Source organism: Saccopteryx leptura, chromosome 1 (assembly GCF_036850995.1).
Source record: "Saccopteryx leptura isolate mSacLep1 chromosome 1, mSacLep1_pri_phased_curated, whole genome shotgun sequence".
Classification (NCBI taxonomy): domain Eukaryota; kingdom Metazoa; phylum Chordata; class Mammalia; order Chiroptera; family Emballonuridae; genus Saccopteryx; species Saccopteryx leptura.
In genome coordinates this window covers 55,207,932-55,228,765 of record NC_089503.1, presented here as the reverse complement: position 1 = coordinate 55,228,765, position 20,834 = coordinate 55,207,932, and the positions used below count along the sequence as shown (strand labels likewise).

At 38.4% G+C, this 20,834-nt stretch overlaps 1 protein-coding gene across 1 annotated transcript; it reads left to right on the top strand.

Annotated features, from left to right (window-relative positions):
- The first annotated feature begins 3,399 nt into the window (after positions 1-3,399).
- Positions 3,400-4,412, top strand: LOC136388817 (olfactory receptor 52D1-like). The gene is given in 2 exon segments (XM_066360623.1): positions 3,400-3,435; positions 3,438-4,412. Coding segments are annotated over 2 exon segments (1,011 nt in total).
- Positions 4,413-20,834: the final 16,422 nt, after the last annotated feature.

Sequence of the window (20,834 nt, the reverse complement as noted above, 5' to 3'; positions counted from 1 at the left end):
AATTTCAACTCAAACATATCAACATTCAGACACCATTATCCTCCAATTCACACTTATACAACCTGCACAAAAAAACACAGTTTTTACATCCCTAAATGAACCATTGCACACTGGTATACACCTGTACAAGCTATTATTTCAGCACATACCCTCTCATATAGCCTCACACTCACATATAACACAGGTCACAGGCTCCAACCTCAGCATGCTCAACTTGTAAGCACACATTACTCACATAGGTACATTCTGGAAATCAGATTACTCAAAAATTTGTGTTGAAAAAAAGAACTCAGAGTTCATTTATTGAAGACTAGCTTTCAGGGGAAATTTGAGAAAGAGCCTTTGTAGTGACCCAGAGACAGCGCTGAATGTAATGCATTTGGAGGGATGCACTATTCCACCCAGAATGGTGCTTCAGCTCACTGTCTTTTCCCTATTTACTTCCTTGAAAAACAACATTGCTTGTACCTAATTTTTCTGGTACTCATATATAAGATGCTCACAGAGTAAGAGCTTCCTTATAATAACCTTTAGAAATCTTCTGTTCAGGCAAGAATAGGCTAGGGAAAAGAGGGAAGAGCAGCTGGTAGTGACTTCAACTCTCCACTCTTCACCACCCAAGCTTCTTTCCTTTAGTGGCTGGGGCCACTCTTGAAAGTCTCCAGGCAAATCAGAGGGGCTTTCCACTGTATCTTTCTCTTTGGAATTCAGGTGAGTAAAGTTAGTACAGCATTAGATAACTGATATTACAATGCCTTTACAAAAAAAATAATAATTCAAATGTTGGCCATATATATAAACAGTTGAGATGAAAACACCAAATGTTAAATCAGGAGACTTGAGACCCAATTGTAGTTCTGACAGTAACAGGCTTTGAGGTTTGGGTGATATCAGATCACTTCTCTGAACTTGGACTTCCTCTTGGCAACACAGATCTGAGTATGATTATTATATTCTTTATCACTCCCATATGCAGCTATAAGGTAAAGAGCTTGTGACATCAGATCATTTACAGCAAAATGGTGGGATCTTGATAACATTATAAGGAGTGAAATAAGTAAATCAGAAAAAAACAAGAACTACATGATTCCATACATTGGTGGAACATAAAAATGAGACTAAGAGACATGGACAAGAGTGTGGTGGTTACCAGGGGTGGGGGGAGGGAGGACAGGGGGAGAGTTAGGGGGAGGGGGAGGGGCACAGAGAACTAGATAGAGGGTGGCGAAGGACAATCTGACTTTGGGCGAGGGGTATGCAACATAATTTAATGAGAAAATAACCTAGACATGTTTTCTTTGAATATATGTACCCTGATTTATTAATGTCATCCCATTACCATTAATAAAAATTTATTTAAAAAAAAAAAAAAAAAAAAAAGAGCTTGTAAAATTGGGGAGGGCATTGTTTTTGTGTCCAAACTTTTTAGTTCCATACACTTTAATTTTTTTTTAAGCTAGAAAGACAAAGAGTGGGACAGATAGGGAGAGACAGACAGAAACAAAGAGAGATGAGAAGCATCAGTTCTTCACTGTGTCACTTTAGTTGCTCATTGATTGCTTTCTCATATGTGCCTTGACTGGGGGCTACACCAATACTAGTGATCCCATGCTCAAGACAGCATCCTTAGGCTTCAATCCAGCAACCTTTGGGCTCGAGCCAGTGACCAATGTGTCATGTCTATAATCCCATGCTCAGCCAGAGATCCTGCACTAAAGCCAGATGAGGCTGCGCTCAAGCTGATGTCCTCTGGTTTTGAACGTAGGTCCTCTGCGTCCAAGATCAAAATTCTATCCACTGTGTCAGTGCCTGGTCAAGCCACTTTAATCTTTCTCAACCACAAAAACAGTGTGACATAAGTAAGCCAGCTGTTTTCATTCCCAATTTAGAAATGAGAAAATTGAGTCTCAAAAAAGTTATGAGAATTATTCAATGCTAAATAGTAAATAAGTAGAAAAGCTGAGACTAGAATTACATTGTTGTTATTTTTTAAAATTACAGTTTACATTCTCTATTTTTCTATATTTCTTTCAGATGTACAGCATAGTTGTTAGACAATCATGAACTTCATAAAGTAGTTTCCATGATATTTTCAGTACCCACCTGTCCCAATAAATAGTTATTACAGGTTTATGACTATATTCTCTATACTGTAATTTGCATCTCTGTGACTATTTTGAACCTACCAATTTGTTGCTTTTTATAAATTCAGACTTCCCGAAGAAGAAAAGGAATTGTCCTAGGTCATATAATCCTCTTGTAATAGAATAAGGACTAAAATTCATGATTCTAGGCCTCTCATAAAAGGTTTTTTTAAGAATTATAATATTACTGAGATACACAGTACATTATACTAGCTCTCTTCAACAAAAAATAATTCACTCTTCCAGGATGTGTACTGTTGGTGAACTCTAGGATATTTCACTCCTTCCCTCAATTTACCTCTATTATCAATGACATTCTGATCAGGCCATTAACTCCACCATTGCACTGGTAGGTATACAGTGTACTGAACTGGCTCTACCATAGTTAGCAGTGCTGTCTCCTCAGCTAGCATAATTGATGCACATCTTGCTTTCATTCATGTTACCCTCAAGCAGGCACAAAACACTGTAGTTATTTAATCATGAAGCATTTGAATATATTCAGGTAGCCTAGTATATTCTTTGTAGACACTAACGGTGACATAGAAAATTAAGACATTTGGTGTATATCTGGGTAGATATGGTATAAGACACTGAATAAGTCAGTAAATCATTATGACATGAAGGCAAGGCGCCAATACAAGGCAAGATTCAATCAGAATTGAATCTTACAGTGAATACTGAGAAAAATTTTTAGGTACAGAGATAGCTGTGTTGTGCAAAAGTTGCAATTATGCAAAGATATAGTTCTTAGTTCAATAGACTTTTAAAAAGTAATGGATGAATAAAAAATATAAAAGATGACTAAAGTCTAGAGTAGAGGGGACGCTTCTGAGAGGCAAAGGCCTCCCAGATGTTAAACATATAGTTTTACTTATATGTAAAAACTAAAGAGGTTAAAAAAAAACCCAAAAGTAAAGGGGCTCCTTGAGCAAAGGGAAGATCATAAACTAAGAGGCTAGAAAGTTTTCTATATGTAAACAAAAGAGAGTGAATGATGTGCAGGATGTAGTGGGAGATGAATCTGTAAGTATTGTTCTCATCTAGAAAGAAAAATCCTTAAATTCTTAGCTTGGTGCTTTGAACATAAAACGCAAAACATGAATTTTGAATATAGAAAGGGAAAAATGATAAAAATGGATTATATGTAATAGTATCTTTTAAGATTCTTAAACACATTAATGATAAATATTTCTCTTAGTCTAAAATAGATTGTTGATAGATCATCATTTTATGTGAATAAACCAAATACTTAATGTTACAGGACAGGTGTACTATCTTTCTTTGGATAGAGTCTTTTATTTGCCAGACAGAATGTCAACTTCCAACATTAGTGATGACAGGCTCCCATCGACTCTCTTCCTGACGGGGATCCCAGGACTGGAGTGGGCACACACCTGGATTGCCATCCCCTTTTGTGCCATGTATCTGGTAGCACTGGCTGGGAATGCTACCCTCATCTTTGTCATTGTCATGGACAACGTATTTCATGCACCCATGTACATGTTCCTTTGCCTTCTCTCACTCACTGACTTGGCTCTCAGCTCTACCACTGTCCCCAAAATGCTGGCCATCTTGTGGTTTCATGCTGGAGAGATTTCCTTTGGTGGCTGCCTTGCCCAGATGTTTTGTGTCCATTCTATCTATGCTCTGGAGTCCTCAATTCTTCTTGCCATGGCCTTTGATCGATATGTGGCTATCTGCAACCCACTCAGATACACAATCATCCTCAACCATACAATCATAGGTAAGATTGGCCTTGCTGGGATATTCCGCAGTGTGGCCATTGTCTCCCCTTTCATCTTTTTATTGAGGAGATTGTCCTACTGTCAGCACCATGTCATGGCACACACATACTGTGAGCACATGGGCATTGCTCGACTGGCCTGTGCAAACATCACTGTCAATGTTGTCTATGGGCTGACTGTGGCCTTACTGGCCGTGGGTCTGGACTCTATTCTCATTACTATCTCCTATGGTTTTATTCTCCGTGCTGTCTTTCGTCTTCCATCCCACAATGCCCAGCACAAGGCACTGAGCACTTGTGGCTCTCACCTTGGTGTCATCCTGGTCTTCTACATTCCTGCCTTCTTCTCCTTCCTCACGCACCGTTTTGGCCAACACCGAGTCCCCAAGCATGTGCACATCTTTCTGGCTAATCTCTATGTGCTGGTGCCTCCTGTGCTCAACCCACTCATCTATGGGGCTAGGACTAAGGATATTCAGAGTCGACTTATAAGACTGTTTCATTTGAAAATTTCAATATGAACTCTGAGAAAAGGTTGGAAATGAGAAGAGTAAAATTGTATGGTAGCTGTCTCGATACATGTACATTGGCAGAAACCTATGATATGAGAGGACTGTGTTTATATGGGTGCAAACTCTGAAAAGGCCAGAAGAGTTGGAGATATCTGTAATTACATTGAAATGTCTTTTTATCCTGAGGCTCTTTGAGCAGCTCTGAATAGCCCAGAAAGGTAAAAATATTTTTAATTTTGTCTCAGAAATATCTATGATTTACAAAATAGTGAGCCAGTTACTGTTCTGAAAGGAGTCTCAGTTTCATGGTAAAAATTGTCTACTCTCAGTTCAAATAGAAAAAAAAATATTTGAGGTAAATTGAATTGAGATCCAATAGTTTGAGTGATTAAGCACACAGGATCTCAAATCAAAGTGCCTGGATTTGAATCCTGGTTCCTTCACTCCCTAGTTTTGTGGCCTTGAGCATTTTGTTAAATCTTTCTATGCCTCAGTTTGACAAACTGTTAAATGAAGGATAATGACAATATATAACTCTTAATGTTGTAGTGAGGAATAAATACATTTAAAAATGTCCTTAACATTTAACATGCTCAATAAAATAAATATGAAAAAGTTATGTAATCTTTTTAAATATTATTAGCCAAAGTACAACTTACTTAAGGCTGTTGTATATTATATCACTTCACAGGATTAGTATGATAAAGATATAACACATTTTAAAATATTTAGACAGTGCTTGTGATATGAATAGTGCTCTTTAAAACTCTATTTTCTCTACCTCTCTAGACTTCCATTTTGAAATACCTTTCTTTTTAGCCATAAAGTAATTTCTTATTTAAGATTTAAAGAAGATTGCTCCGAGGCCAGGTACTGTTCAAAATAATTCTTTCCTGGCCGGTTCGCTCAGCGGTAGAGCGTCGGCCTGGCGTGCGGGGGACCAGGGTTCAGTTCCCGGCCAGGGCACATAGGAGAAGCGCCCATTTGCTTCTCCACCTCCCCCCCCTCCTTCCTCTCTGTCTCTCTCTTCCCCTCCAGCAGCCGAGGCTCCGTTCGAACAAAGATGGCCCTGGCGCTGGGGATGGCTCCTTGGCCTCTGCCCCAGGCTCTAGAGTGGCTCTGGTCGCGGCAGAGCGACGCCCCGGAGGGGCAGAGCATCGCCCCCTGGTGGGCAGAGCGTCGCCCCTGGTGGGCGTGCCGGGTGGATCCTGGTTGGGCGCATGCGGGAGTCTGTCTGACTGTCTCTCCCTGTTTCCAGCTTCAGAAAAATACAAAAAAAAATAAAAATAAAAAAAAATAATTCTTTATTGCTTTATTAAACTCAGTTCTAAAATACACAAATTAGTCCACAGAAACTGCTCCCAATGGCCCCCAAATAACCCTAAGTTTAGGTATTTGTATGGACAATATCTCATATATTATCCAGAGCTTTTTGATGAAAAGAAATGTGATGTGTGGATCCAAATAGACTTGAATTTAAATTTTGACTTTCTGTTTTACTAACAGCTGCATAAATTAGGGCACACCACTTAATCAACCCCAACCTTAGTATCATTGTGCATTATTGTTCCTGACATAAATCAAGCACTTAATAAAAATTAGTGGTAGTTGATAGTATTTAATTAAAAAATATTTAATTGATGAAACTTATGCTATATTTATTATATTTGCATGTTCTAAAATCATTTATATTGTTTATATATTTACTTCTTTTTTTTTTTTTTTTTTTCATTTTTCTGAAGCTGGAAACGGGGAGAGACAGTCAGACAGACTCCCGCATGCGCCCGACCGGGATCCACCGGGCACGCCCACCATGGGGCGACGCTCTGCCCACCAGGGGGCGATGCTCTGCCCATCCTGGGCGTCGCCATATTGCGACCAGAGCCACTCTAGCGCCTGGGGCAGAGGCCACAGAGCCATCCCCAGCGCCCGGGCCATCTTTGCTCCAATGGAGCCTTGGCTGCGGGAGGGGAAGAGAGAGACAGAGAGGAAAGTGCGGCGGAGGGGTGGAGAAGCAAATGGGCGCTTCTCCTGTGTGCCCTGGCCGGGAATCGAACCCGGGTCCTCCGCACGCTAGGCCGACGCTCTACCGCTGAGCCAACCGGCCAGGGCTATATTTACTTCTTGATTGATGTATTTATTAGCATTCTAAACTTGATCAGATTAAGCATCTTAGGTCTTTTGTATGTATGCTAATATACTCTTAATAAATATTATAGAAAAGTTCTATAGACCATACTGGTATATATCATACTTTCTGATGTATTAATAAATAAATGAATTTTGTTTTTATTGTGCTATTATGATGAGTGATAACAATGTATGTCAAGCATAATGTCTGGCACATGATAAACATTCAACAGTTACACATTGCTTATTTTATATTACACTGGGCTGATCAGCTGAAAACATATCCACAAATATCAGGACAGAGGGAAGGGAGAATTTTTCAAAGATGATTGAAAATTTAAGAAATTGCAATTTAAGAAAGAGTATCACAAACTGCCTGGGTAAGACAAAAAGAGAAAGTGATAGTTTTGGCCATGAAATAGTCCAAGTCTAACTGTAGAAGCCAGTTCACACTCAGGGAGCTACCAAGGACCAAGGCCAGTCATGTCTGTGGCCTCAGTAGAGCTCAGAAGAGAAAAAGCAATGTTAATCAGCTTAGCAATATATAAATTAAGTGCAATCCTTATCAAAATCCCAATGTCATTTTGTAAAGAAATAGAACAAAAAGTCACAAGGTTTGTATAGAACCATAAAAAACCCCAAATAGCCAAAAAATTCTGAGGAAAAAGAATGAAGCCAGAGGTATCACACTGCCTGACTTCAAATTATACTATAGAGCCACGATAATCAAATCACTATGATATTGGCAGAAAAACAAATATACAGACCATTGGAACAGAATCAAGAGCCCAGAAATAAAACCACATTTATATGGACAAATCATATTTGACAAAAAAATCGAAAACACACAATGGAGACAAGAAAGCCCCTTCAATAAATGGTGCTGGGGAAATTGAAAAGCCACATGCAAAAGAATGAAACTTGACTACAGTTTTTTCCCCTGCACAAAAATTAATTCAATATAGATCAAAGACCTAAATATAAGATCCAAAGTGTATAAAGAGGGACATATATAAGGTGATGAGAAATGATTTGACTTAGGGTGATGTGTATACAACATAATCAGCAGTTCAAATGATGTGAAAATATTTACCTAAAACCTATGTATTCCTTTTGATTAAAGTCACCCTGTTAAAATTAATTTTTTAAATAAAATTTTTTTAAAAACAAGAGAAATGCAAAGGCATAGAACAGGAACAGGAAGAGAAGGAGGGACAGGACAGCTGTGCAGGAACAGCCACCAAGAGGACTGCTGAGAGAGCTTGAAGACGTTGGGTGAGATCGGGTCCCTGGGGGCCACAAAGCCGGACAAAGATCAAAAGAAATGTGCAGCCCTTACAAGTTTTATAAATTTACTGAAACAGTGGTGGATAAATCTCAATCAGGTCTTTGATAGGTTTATTGAGGTGAAATTGATGTACAAACACTGAACATGTTTAGTGTTTACGATTTGATTTGTTTGGACATATACATAACTCCATAGTCTGCGTATTAAACATATTCATCACCCCTGAAAGTTTCTGTGTGTGTATGTGTGGGTGTGTTAATAATCTTCAATCAGTTTTAACTCAGCCTGAAATAAGGTTAGTGGTTAACAGGAGAAAGCAGTATTTCCCCAAGTGATACTTCCCTGATCACCACAACCCAGAATTCAGTATTATTCATGCTGTCCAGGTTCATCCATGCTGTCTTAAGGGTAAGATTGTCTTCATTTTTACGGCTGAGTAGTATTCCATTGTATAAAATACACACATAAAAAGAATTTGACTATTGAGGAAAGACAAAAGTCACTAATCATCAAGTATTTGCAAATTATTCAGCCTGCCCCTGCTAGAGCCTTAAGCAACCTTACTAGACCACTTTGTAAGTCGCACATTGAGAAGGAATCAGTGCAATGAGCAAATTGCAAAGAACAGTTTACAATAAGCCTAAGCATGGAATTCTGCCACATTGGATATTCCTTTTCTTTTTGCCCTGAGTCTAGCTCTTTCAGTTTGTGCTGAGGGAGATCTTTTTTTTTATGATGCATAGTATTTCATAATTTATTTTTATATTTAATACTGTGCTGAGGAAGATCCTTTGAACATGGACTTTGAGTAATTAAGTCCCGATGAGGTCCTGAGCAGCCAACCTTTTGAGTTCTCCCCAATGTCATAGCCCATTCCCAGATCTTACATTCACCTCATCACTCCCAAGTCAGTCTGTATGTGTCTCATACAACACACACACACACACACACACACACACACACACACACACACACACACACACACACACACCTACATTCATTTTCTTGTGTATGCACAATTTTTATTAAAAATCCTTTTTCTGAGTCCTGAGGAAACTCTCTCTACCACCTCCCTTAACCTCCTACTTGATGGCCTCATTACTTTATTTTGATTTATTTAGTGCTTACTATAAATAAGCATAGTAAATTTCTTCATTGTGATTTGGATTACTCTCTGAGATTAGAGGAATTGGAGAGACTAAGCCTAGAGCCAAAGGTTATCAGAGAAGTGAAGATGAAGACAATGGCAACACAAGAAGCTGAACTGCCTACATGGGGGCAACTGAAGACACTTTCCTAGGAGGCAGAAAATGTTTTGATTGGGACTAAGACTCCAAAAACATCCCTGACTCTGTTTCTGGCAATGTTGGCTGTTGTGCCCATAACAGTAAGAGGAACTAGCTATTCTTACTAAATTTATATTCTTAATTTCCTTTAAATAGACCTGATAATTGGAAAAACACTCCCTTTTTCTGTTTATGTTAATAATTCTGTGTGGCTTCCAGGACCACTTGACAGGTGTGGACCCTTAAGGCCTGAAGAAGAAAGACAGGTTATATCAAATTATACTGTGGGATCAGGTGGATTACCCTTTTTTATAGGTGCAGGAGATCATTGCTTAAATATAAAATCACAGGATTCATTACTACATAGAATGGGTCACATCGCCTTATTCTATATATATCCAAGGGCAGACCTTTCAGACTTATATTCGCCTACCTTATATGTTCATGATTGGTCCTGTGTTCTGGAATGAATCATTTTATCTCATTACCTGTGTGAATTGATCTTTTTATACATGTATCAGTTCCTTTATTAATTATAATCAATCTGTGATTCTGTGTATATATTTAAAGCTAGCACAGAAGTCTGGATCCCTGTTTAGATGCATAGACAATGGCAAAAGTCGCCTGAAATGTATTTAATAGATGAAACTCTAAAAAAGATATATATGACACTTTTAGAGAAAAATTAAAATTGCTTTCTAGTACACTTTTATTAAGTAATATTGCTAATGGATTTTTTTAACTAAACCCTGTTAAACATTTAAAGTTATCAAAAGCTTCTACAATAAGTGCATTAATTGTCATTGCTGTTTTATTTGTTTGTTTGTTTGTATTTTTCTGAAGTTGGAAACGGGGAGGCAGTCAGATAGATTCCTGCATGCGCCCGACCCGGATTCACCTGGCATGCCCTCCAGGGGGCGATGCTCTGCCCATCTGGGCTGTTGCTCTGTTGCATCCAGAGCCATTCTAGCACCTGAGGCAGAGGCCACAGAGCCATCCTCAGCTCCTGGGCTAACTTTTCTTCAATGGAGCCTTGATTGTGGGAGGGGAAGAGAGAGACAGAGAGGAAGGAGAGGGGGAGGAGTGGAGAAGCAGATGGGTGCTTCTCCTGTGTGCCCTGGTTGGGAATCAAACCTGGGACTCCTGCATGCCGGGCTGACGCTCTACCACTGAGCCAACCAGCCAGGGCCTGTTTTATGTTTTTGTATTTGCTTAGTCTGGAGAAAGAGCAGAAGCAAATTGTGTCATTTCCAAGGACGAGCCTCCTTACAAGGAGGCTTAATGTTTCAGAATGAGATAAAGAAAAAGGGGAAAGATGTTGTAAAGAAGCCAAAGCACCAAGTGACTTTCTGTTCCCATCCTGAGGAAGTGAAGGTCCAGACCAAGGATACATGACGAAAGGCAGTCGCACGTCCAGGGAAGGCCTCAGGGACGCGATGCTTGGCCCTGCTGGAGCTTTCTGCAGGTCAGAAATCAGACAGATGGTGTGGTGTTATGTCTCAGAAAGGGCAAGAGCAATCTAATCAGTTTTGCAAAATTAAATAATAAAATTAGACACTGTATTCTGCTTGTTAGTTTCTCACGCATGATGTCATGTGTCTGCTTAATAAATTGGATAGCTGATCTCTCCAAGTAACCTCAATCCTGGAGAGATTGGGGTCCTCTACTTGCAGTATTATTGCTGCCTCATTCCTTTGCGGCTGCTCTTCAAGAAACCCTGAAAACAACAACTATGCCTCTCTCTATTTTATTCTCTAATCTGGAGTAAGACTAATACTTTTAAAAGGCAAATCTAAAATTCACGTTGCTCTGATTAGAAAACTTGCATGCTCCCTCACTGCCAAGAAATTAAATGCCAACTCACTGGCTTAGAATTAAAGGTCCTCATGGTCAGTACTAAATGAATATTTCTGGCCTCAAATCTCAATTATTTTTTCTTCAAGATACCTAGATAGGACTATTTGTTATGCAAACTTGAACCACAATTCCTCAACTCCCAGAGGTTGCCCAGAATGTGTATACCTATTCAAACCATTTTCCAGGCCACAAGATCAGTGATGCCCTCCAAAGATACTTGGCTGTTCACTGCCAACAGAGATAACTTCTCTCTCATAATTCTCACAACTCTAGTTTTGCATCTTCTTTTGTACCTGTTTCTCTGCCTGCCTTGCATTATAGCTATGAGAGTCCTATCTCTTCTACTGACTCACTAGCTGCAAAAACTTAGTCCCGACTCCTTTTCCTTTAAATATTTATTTTGGGGGCAAATTCCTAAATTGTTTTTTAGGGTCCAGGTCCATAAGCTTAGTACCTATGGTTTTTGTGTTTTTTTTGTATTTTTCTGAACCTGGAAACGGGAAGAGACAGTCAGACAGACTCCCACATGCGCCCGACCGGGATCCACCTGGCACGCCCACCAGGAATGACTCTCTGCCCACCAGGGTCGATGCTCTGCCCCTCCGGGGCGTCGCTCTGCCGCTACCAGAGCCACTCTAGCGCCTGGGGCAGAGGCCAAGGAGCCATCCCCAGCGCCCGGGCCATCTTTGCTTCAATGGAGCCTTGGCTGCGGGAGGGGAAGAGAGAGACAGAGAGGAAGGAGGGGGGGGTGGAGAAGCAAATGGGCGCTTCTCCTATGTGCCCTGGCCGGGAATCGAACCCGGGTCACCCGCACTCCAGGCCGATGCTCTACCGCTGAGCCAACCGGCCAGGGCCAGTACCTATGTTTTCTTCTATGTAATTTATTGTTTCAGTTCTTACATTTAGGTCTTTGATCCATTTTGAATTAATTTTTGTGCAAGGAGACAAATCGTAGTCAAGTTTCATTGTTTTACATGTGGCTTTTCAATTTTCCCAGCACCATTTCCAGAAGAGGCTTTCTTTTCCCCATTATGTGTTTTTGGCTTCTTTGTCAAAGAATTTTTGTCCATAAATATGTGATCTTATTTCTGGGGTCTTGATTTTGTTCCATTGATCTGTATATCTGTTTTTCTGCTAATATAATGCTGTATTGATTATCATGGCTTTATAGTATATATATTTTTTTACTTTTTAAAAATTAATTTTAATGGGGTGACATTGATAAATCAGGGTACTTTTGTTCAGAGAAAACACTTCTAGGTTATTATGCCATTTGATTATGCTGCATTCCCATCACCCAAAGTCCAATTGTCTTCCGTCAGCTTCTAACTGGTTTTCTTTGTGCCGCTCCCCTCCCCCAACCCCCTCCCTTTCCTCCCCTCACCCTGTAACCCCCACACTCTTGTGCAACATGGATGGATCTTGATAATTTTACAGTATAATTTGAAGTCAGGTAGCATGATACCTCTAGCTTCATTCTTTTTTTTTTTTTAATTTTCTTTTATTTATTCATTTTTAGAGAAGAGAGAGAGACAGGGAGAGAGAGGAGAAAGAGACAGAGAGAGAGAAGGTGGAGGAGCTGGAAGCACCAACTCTCATATGTGCCTTGACCAGGCAAGCCCAGGGTTTCAAACAGGTGACCTCAGCATTTCCAGGTTGACGCTTTATCCATTGCGCCACCACAGGTCAGGCCCAGCTTCATTCTTTTTTCTCAGGATTGCTTTGGCCATTCTGGTTTTTTTATGGTTCCATACAAACTTCTTAAATATTTTTCTATTTCCTTGAAAAATGACATTGGGATTTTGATGGGCATTACATTAAATTTCTATAGTGCTCTGCGTAACGTTGCCATTTTAACTATGTGGATTTTCCCAATTTATGAACATGGAATATTTTCCATTTTATTGTGTCTTTTTTAATTTCTTTCAATACTGTTTTGTAGTTTTTGTGTATTCCTAGATTTTTTGGGTTTTTCTTCTGTTTTAAAACAAACTGGTTTTTTTTTAGTTTATTTTTCAAAGTTTCATCTTTGGCATATAGAAAAGCAATATAATTTTGTATATTGAATTTTTATCCCGTGAGTTTACTGCATTGTTTTTATCATTTCTAACAGTTTTTTTGGTGGAATGTTTGGGGCTTTCTATATACAGGATTATATCATCTGCAAAGGCAAGATAAGTAAAGGCCAAAACAATAAATAAAACTATATCAAATTAAAAAAAATTTTTTTACTGTATACAATAAAAGAAACTGACAACAAAACAAATAAGCAGCCAACTAAATGGAAGATAATATTTTTAAACAACAGCTCTGATAAAGGGTTAATTTCCAAAATATATAAAGAACTCACAAAGCTCAGCAACAAAAAAGCAAACAATCCAATTACAAAATGAGAGGAAGACATGAAGAGACACTCTCCTAAGATGACATACAAAGGCCTTTAGATATATTAAAAGATGTCTTCTTTATTAGCTATTTGAGAAATGCAAATCAGAACTACAATGAGATACTACCTCACATCTGTTAGATTGGCTGTTACCAACAACACAGGTAATAACAAGTGTTGGAGAGGCTGTGGAGAAAAAGGAATCCTCATTACTACTGTTGGAAATGTAAACTAGTACAACCATTATGGAAGAAAGTATGGTGGTTCCTCAAAAAATTAAGAATAGAACTATCATATGACCCAGCAATACCTCTATTGTGTATCTACCCACAAAATGCGAAAACATTTGTACAAAAGACACCTGCACCCACATATTCATGAGGCAGCATTATTCACGGTGGACAAGACATGAAAACAACCAAAATGTCACTCGATAGAGGATTGGATAAGAAGATGTGGTACATATATACAATGGAATACTACTCAGTCAGAAGAAATGATGACATAGTATCATTTACATCAACATGAATGGACCTTGAGAATATTATACTGAGTGAAATAAGTATGTGTAAAAGCTAAGAACAGTATGATTTCACACATAGGTGAGATGTTAGAGACTCATAGACATAAGTAAAAGTGAAGTGGTTACCAGGGAGAGGGATATTTGGGAGAGGAAAATGTGGGGGAGGGGTTCAGAAAAGGGTTTAAAGAGGGACAAATACAAGGTGATAAAAAATTATTTGACTCTGAGTGATGGGTATACAACATAATAGACAGTTAAAATGCTATAGAAACGTTTACCTGCAACTTATGTACTCTTTTTTTGTGTATAACAAAGACAGAGAGATACAGAGAGAGGGATAGATAGGGACAGAGAGACAGGAAGGGAGAGAGATGAGAAGCACCAATTCTATATTGTGGCACCTTAGTTTCTCATTGATTGCTTTCTCATATATGCCTTGACCAAGGGACAATAGCAGACAGAGTGACCCCTTGCTTAAGCCAGCAACCTAGAGCTCAAGATGGTGAGCCTTGCTCAAACCAGATGAGCCTGTGCTCAAGCTGGCAACCTCGGGGTGTTGAACCTGAGTCCTCTGCATCCCAGTCCTATGCTCTATCCACTGCACCACAGCCTGGTCAGACAAACTATGCAGTCTTATTGATCAATGTCAACCTTTTAAATTTAATTTTATAAATAAAATGAAAAACATAAAGAAATAAAATATTTATTTTATTCATTTCAGAGAGAGGATGGGAGAGAATGAGAAAGAGACAGGAATATCAATTTGTTACTCTGTGTGCCCTGACTAGGGATTGAACCAGCAATTTCCACACTTCTGGATAATGTATTAACCAGCCGAGCTATCTGACCAGGCAGCCTTGACTCTTCTTTACTTTTTGTAGTCCCACCAGGCTTACAGTAGTGCAAAGTCTTGAACAGGAGATGTACTAAGTGAGTCACTGATCCCTTCGGAGGTTTTGTTCTCTTCACTGTAAGTTGGAGATGCTAATAAACTTAGCTAAAGATGTTGTGTATATCCAAATGTACACAGTTGTGAAAACTATTAGGAACAAAATATTTTCAACTCTGAGTTCTAAAGCCTTCCCTGTACCCTCCTCTCCAGTCTTTCATCTGCCTTTGCTCCTCTATCTGCACCAGAACTTCTTTATCTTTTCTTCTCAGTATACAATATTTTCTCCATGACATAGTCTTAGGACTCTTATGCTTTTCCTACCTGAAAACATTTCTTAAACATTTTTGTTTGCCTCTGTGTGAAATATGTGGATACCTTTTATTTGGAGTCTTTTAGCAATACATAAAGTCCTGCCAAGTGGCTTTCAAAACACGTAGGGTCTTTTTATATATCCCTACATAACATATTATTCTCAGAAAAACGTGGTGGTGCTTATTCATACCAATACATCTATATAGCCTAACAGGGTGTTTCTGCTGGGAAAGTAATGACTTGAAGAAGAAAGAATGGCATAATTTCAGTGAACAAGGGCATCAGTTAGAAAATATAGAACTGAGAAAGTGGTAAAAGTAGAATCATGCAGGAAAAGAACAAAAACAAGAACCCTACTCAGATCAGAACAGCCTTTCTTCTTTTATATTGTCATAGTCTAACACTGAGGATTTATATGTACACTAGAGGCAGAGTACCTTAGGCCTGAATCCAAAGTGTCTGACACCTCAATTTACCTATCAAGGGTAGCTCCAGGCATGGAAGGTGCAGAGGGAGGTAGGGTAGTAGTGAGGGTCCTGCATGTACTGCCCATAGTCCCCAGTTACCTCTGCCAAATAGGTTGCCTAAGCAATATAAGGCTACCTCCAGAGAATCCCTTGAGCTTATGTCAACTCAGAGCTCACGAACTAATGGGAATATAGAACATCCACAGTGTTCAACACCTCACTGACTTAACGTTTCTTCACTCATATACAGCAGCAGGAATGATCAGAACTGGAGGGATCTGCAAGAAAATTCTTTGTATCCTCTCATTTTACAGAAGAAATTATTAGAACCTAGAAAGAAAAGAAGATATCTCAAATTTATACAGCTTGACAGTGGCAGAATATTTAAACCTAGGTCTTCTAAAATAATCTGTGAATTTTTACTAGATAACGGTGACCAATATCCACAAAAAATAATGAATCATATGAAGAGTGCTTAAGTTTCATATAAATTAATTTCAACTCTATGTATTAGAATTTGTGAGACTCTCACCTGGATCACTCATGAAGTTGACCTCCACCAGAATAAGAAGCACTAGTACTCTGCAGCTGACCACATACACAGTATAATTACAAGTCAAATTATAGAAAGTATTTGCCTAAGTCAAGAAGGCGTTGAGAGCACTGCATTATGCTTACCTTTTCATAAATGTTTTTTGAATACTTGCTAGAGAAACAATATTAAAAAAAAAAAAAGATTAGCTGGGAAAGTTTTGAGCTAGATAGACCTGAGCTTCAGTCTAGGATATGCCACTTGCCTTGAGAAAGTTTCTAACTCACACACAGTTTTATTGCTTCACCTGTAAAATAAGTTAAAATCACTCTTACATCCTAGAATGATGAGGATGATCAAACAACCTATGGCATGCAAAGCATTTAGCCTATTTTCTGACACATAGCACTTTATGGATGCTAATGATTGTGTTTCAATCCCAAACACTGAGTCTTGAAAGTAAAATAATTAAGAATGGATAGGGATCTAGGTGTACAACACAGTAAGAATTAATTCTTGAATAATGTTGACTCATTTGTAGGAAAACACAAGCAGAAATAGCTGAAAGGAATAGTGATTAGTAACAAAAGACACATACTTGAACCAGATTGGGGAGTGCAATAAAAGAAATCTGGTTTAGAAAGAACTTCTCAGATACCTGAGGTTTGTCTCAGACTAACAAGGCTGAAAATGTAGTAGAATTCAGTGCATTACCAAATATACTCCAAAATCTCATAGTCACACTGATTATCAAGGGAAAGGCAGGAGATCACCCAATCCCTGGTCAATACACACAGATTTATCTGAATTTTATATCTATTGCTTCTTTTCTTATTCTATTGCGTTTTTGTCATAAGCCAATCTCTTTAAACTTTCCCTTATGAAAAAAGTAATACTCTTAATTTATTGCAAAGTTGCTATCTTTACCCTAGGGTCTACGATGTACAGTATATGTTAACAACAGTAACAGTAAGTCAAGTCCTTTATTTAACATAGACACACTTTTAGTCATGGGAATGTGTAGATGAATAAGTATATCAAGTAATATTCTGGTTTACAAGAGTCATAAAGAAACATAATAATTTAGTGTATGCATTTCATTAAATGCTTCTTAATCTCCTGGATAACTTCTCCCTAAATACCTCCATTCTCTCTCTTCATTCTGGACCAGCTGCTTCCTGGTTCTATTACGCAGCTGTCATTAAGGAATTCACTCTACTGCTCTTCAAGGTTGATATTCTATTTCCTGGCTCACATATTTTACCTGGCTTTCATATTTTTGGCTGAGGGTCTTTCTCTTTCATATTTTTAGAAAGATTTTTATTAATTGTATAGCATGTCTTTTTTATTTTAAATGCAATATATATTTTTCTTTCTCTCCTTCAACTGTTTGTAGAGAAACTTCCCTGTGCAATACACTTTGCCAAGCATCATAAAGATCTGATGCCAATTTTCTGTGTGTGTTCTGGAGGAAGGGAGGAGGGGCAGTTTCTCCACACTTCCAGACATTAGCTGAATGTCCTACAATTTAAATGAATTCTGACACCACCTACCCAGAGTTAGTACAAGATTCTACAGGTTAAAGGCTCAGTCCAATAAGACTGCCTTCCTCTGAGCAGTGGAGTGGCTATAAACATAATATCCCTCAACCAAATACTGTTAGAAATTGGTTGCTCACAGTGGGATTCCTCTTGCTATCTCCATGTGTGATTGAGGCGTGTTTGAAAGACCAAGGAAAAACCTCCTCTCCAATTCTTCCACCTGGGAAGGGCCTACCTGCCTCTATACCATGTTTTCTGGCTCCTGAGATCTTATCAAGGATGGGTCCTAAGAAACCTCTGGCAGATAAGAAACATGAGAGCTAAGGATCCCAATGCTAGTAAATGGTAAATCAGGAATATAATTCATTCTTCTTGACCTTCAGCTCTAGGGTTTTATTTTTCTCCCAAGCCAATTCCTCAAACCAGGGGCCCTCTTCTTAGGGGACTTTCAGAAGCTAAAATGTGGGGTTGGCTAGAATTGAAAGTGATAGACATATAATCACCAATGCTACTCAGTTTTCACAATGTTTCTCCAACTTCATCAAGAATTTGGGGGGCATTGTCTCTTTTAAATCTAACAACCAAATTTAGAGGAAAATATACCTTACCTATTTTACAGATGAGAAAAATTAATGCCCAGAAGATCAAATTAAATTTAAAGTTATAATGCCATTGAGTGTCGGAGCTTCATTCAAACATTCATTGATTCACTTAACATGTTCCTAAACCTAATAATTTTTATCCAGCAAAGACACTGGAACATGCCTCATTTGTCTGTGAACCATTACTCTCTCTCCCTTTTTTTCTTCTGTTTATCTTTATTTCTCTATTTGATTGTCTCTCTATCTTTATCTCTCTTTCTGCTTCAAAAATAAAGGGAAAAAAGGAAAGAAAAGAAACTAAAATCAGTCTCCCTTATCCTTGTGACTGGAAACTCTTTGCTTTCCCCTAAGGCCACCAGCTAAGACCTTGGAGACACACCTGACCGCTTTCCCTCCACCCCACATGGATCTGGGGCTTGCATCAGTTTCATTTATAGTGTCACAGAAGCTTTTAAGGTCAATGATTATATAATTTTATTATTTTAAATATTTTCATCATTAATATATAATTCACATAATAAAATTTAATTAAGTTTAAAATTCAGTGGTTTTTAATACATTTACAAAGTTACACAACCATCATCAATATCTAATTTTAGAATATTTTCATCACTCTAAGAATAAGCTCTGTAGAAGACAATTAAAAAACTTAGGTAGCAGTATTATTTTAAAATATCAATATTGACACTATGATAAATACTATATCCTTTTCTACTAGTTAAAGATTGAATTAAAAAATTTATATGTCAACTTTACATTTTTGTGGGAGCATGTACCATTTCAAAATTATTTTAGAAAGTAACCAGGCAAAATGTTGAAAACCATTGGTTGGAATTAACATAAGAGAAGATAGGTACAGTAGTCTCTCCTTATCTATGCCTTCAGTTTATTTTTGGACATCAGCAGTCTGAAAATATTAAGTGCAAAATTCCAGATATAAATAATTTATTAGCTTCAAATTGCACAACATTCAGATGATTGTGATCAAATATTGCACCATTTCATGGAGGACCTGAATTATTCTTTCCTCAACATATCCACACTGTATGCACTACTTGCCCATTGGTCACTTAGTAACCATCTCAGTTATCAGATCGCCTGTTGCACTGTGTAGTGCTTGTGTTTAAATAACCCTTACTTTACTTCATAATGGCTCCAAAGCTCGAGTAGTTTCAGTTCTACCGCAGGTATGTATGAATAGAGAATAATATAGTTCATGTAGTGTTCAATTCTATCTGTGGTTTTAAGCCCTCGTGATTAAGCGAGGGGATTACGGTATGTACAAGGAAAAAGAATATAATACTTTGAAGGTTTTGATGAAAGGAATCCTTAGTATTAAGGCTTGATGTGTAGCTAATGTCAAAGGATGTAAAAGGAACTCGCTAGAAGATTGATATTATTTACGACCAGGGCTAGTCTCATGGGCATGATACCCAGGCAGTGCATAGACCCATGCTCGGAAGGATCCTGTGTTTTTCTCTGTTCTGCTTCCATGCTCTTGCAATTCTTAATAGGTTGAGCTCCAGCCTCAGCATGCTCAATTTGTGAAATGAAATTGTGAAATTAAATGTAATAGGACAACAGAGCATAAAAATGTCCACTGTCATTTCTTGCCACCTTATTTGTTTATAGTATCAGTAATGCTCTATGGTCACAGAATACTATGGACTCATGTATGAAAATTCAGTGAGAATGCACAGTATTAGCTTGGAAAGAAGTGAGAAAGGAATGGAGTGTAGCAAAGAGAAACAAAAATTATTAGATTGTATTTCCACATTTCTAGAAAATGCTCTATACATAGCTTCCCTTTTTCACTAATTTCTCCCCCTTTTTCTCCCCCTCTTTATGCTCTCCTTAAAAATGAACACCATGGCTCAGATCCCTAGAGTAGGCCCCCTGGGTTTTCACACCTGAGTGTCACAGGGAGCAATAAATAACCTCCTGAGCAGAGGAAGCTGGGACCCAGAGCTAAACTGAAGACACTCACTGGGCTCAAAAAACTGAGGACAGATTACAGATTTTAACTCAAACATATCAACATTCAGACACCATTATCCTCCAAATCACACCTATACAACCTGCACAAAAACATAGTTTTCACATCCCTAAATGAAACATTGTATACCAGTATACACCTGTACAAGCTATTATTTCAGCAGATACCCTCTCATATAGCCTCACACTCACATATAACACAGGTCACAGAGCTCCAGCCTCAGCATGCTCAACTTGTAAGCACACATTACTCACATAGGTACATTCTGGAAATCAGATTCCTCAAAAATCTGTGTTGAAAAAAAGAACTCAGAGTTTATTTACTGAAGACTAGCTCTTGGGAAGAGATTGGAGAACAAGCCTTCATAGTGACCCAGATACAAGGCTGAGTGTGATGCATTTGGAGGGATGCACTATTCCACCCAGAGTGGTGCTCCAGTTCCCTGTCTTTTCCCTATTAACTTCCCTGCAAAACAACTGCTTGTACCTAATTTTTCTCGTACTCATATACATGATGTTCACAGAGTAGCGGCTTCCCTATAATAATCTTTAAAAATTTTTCTTTAAGGTAAGAATAGGCTAGGGAAAAGAGGGAAGAGCAGCTGGTAGTGACTCCAACT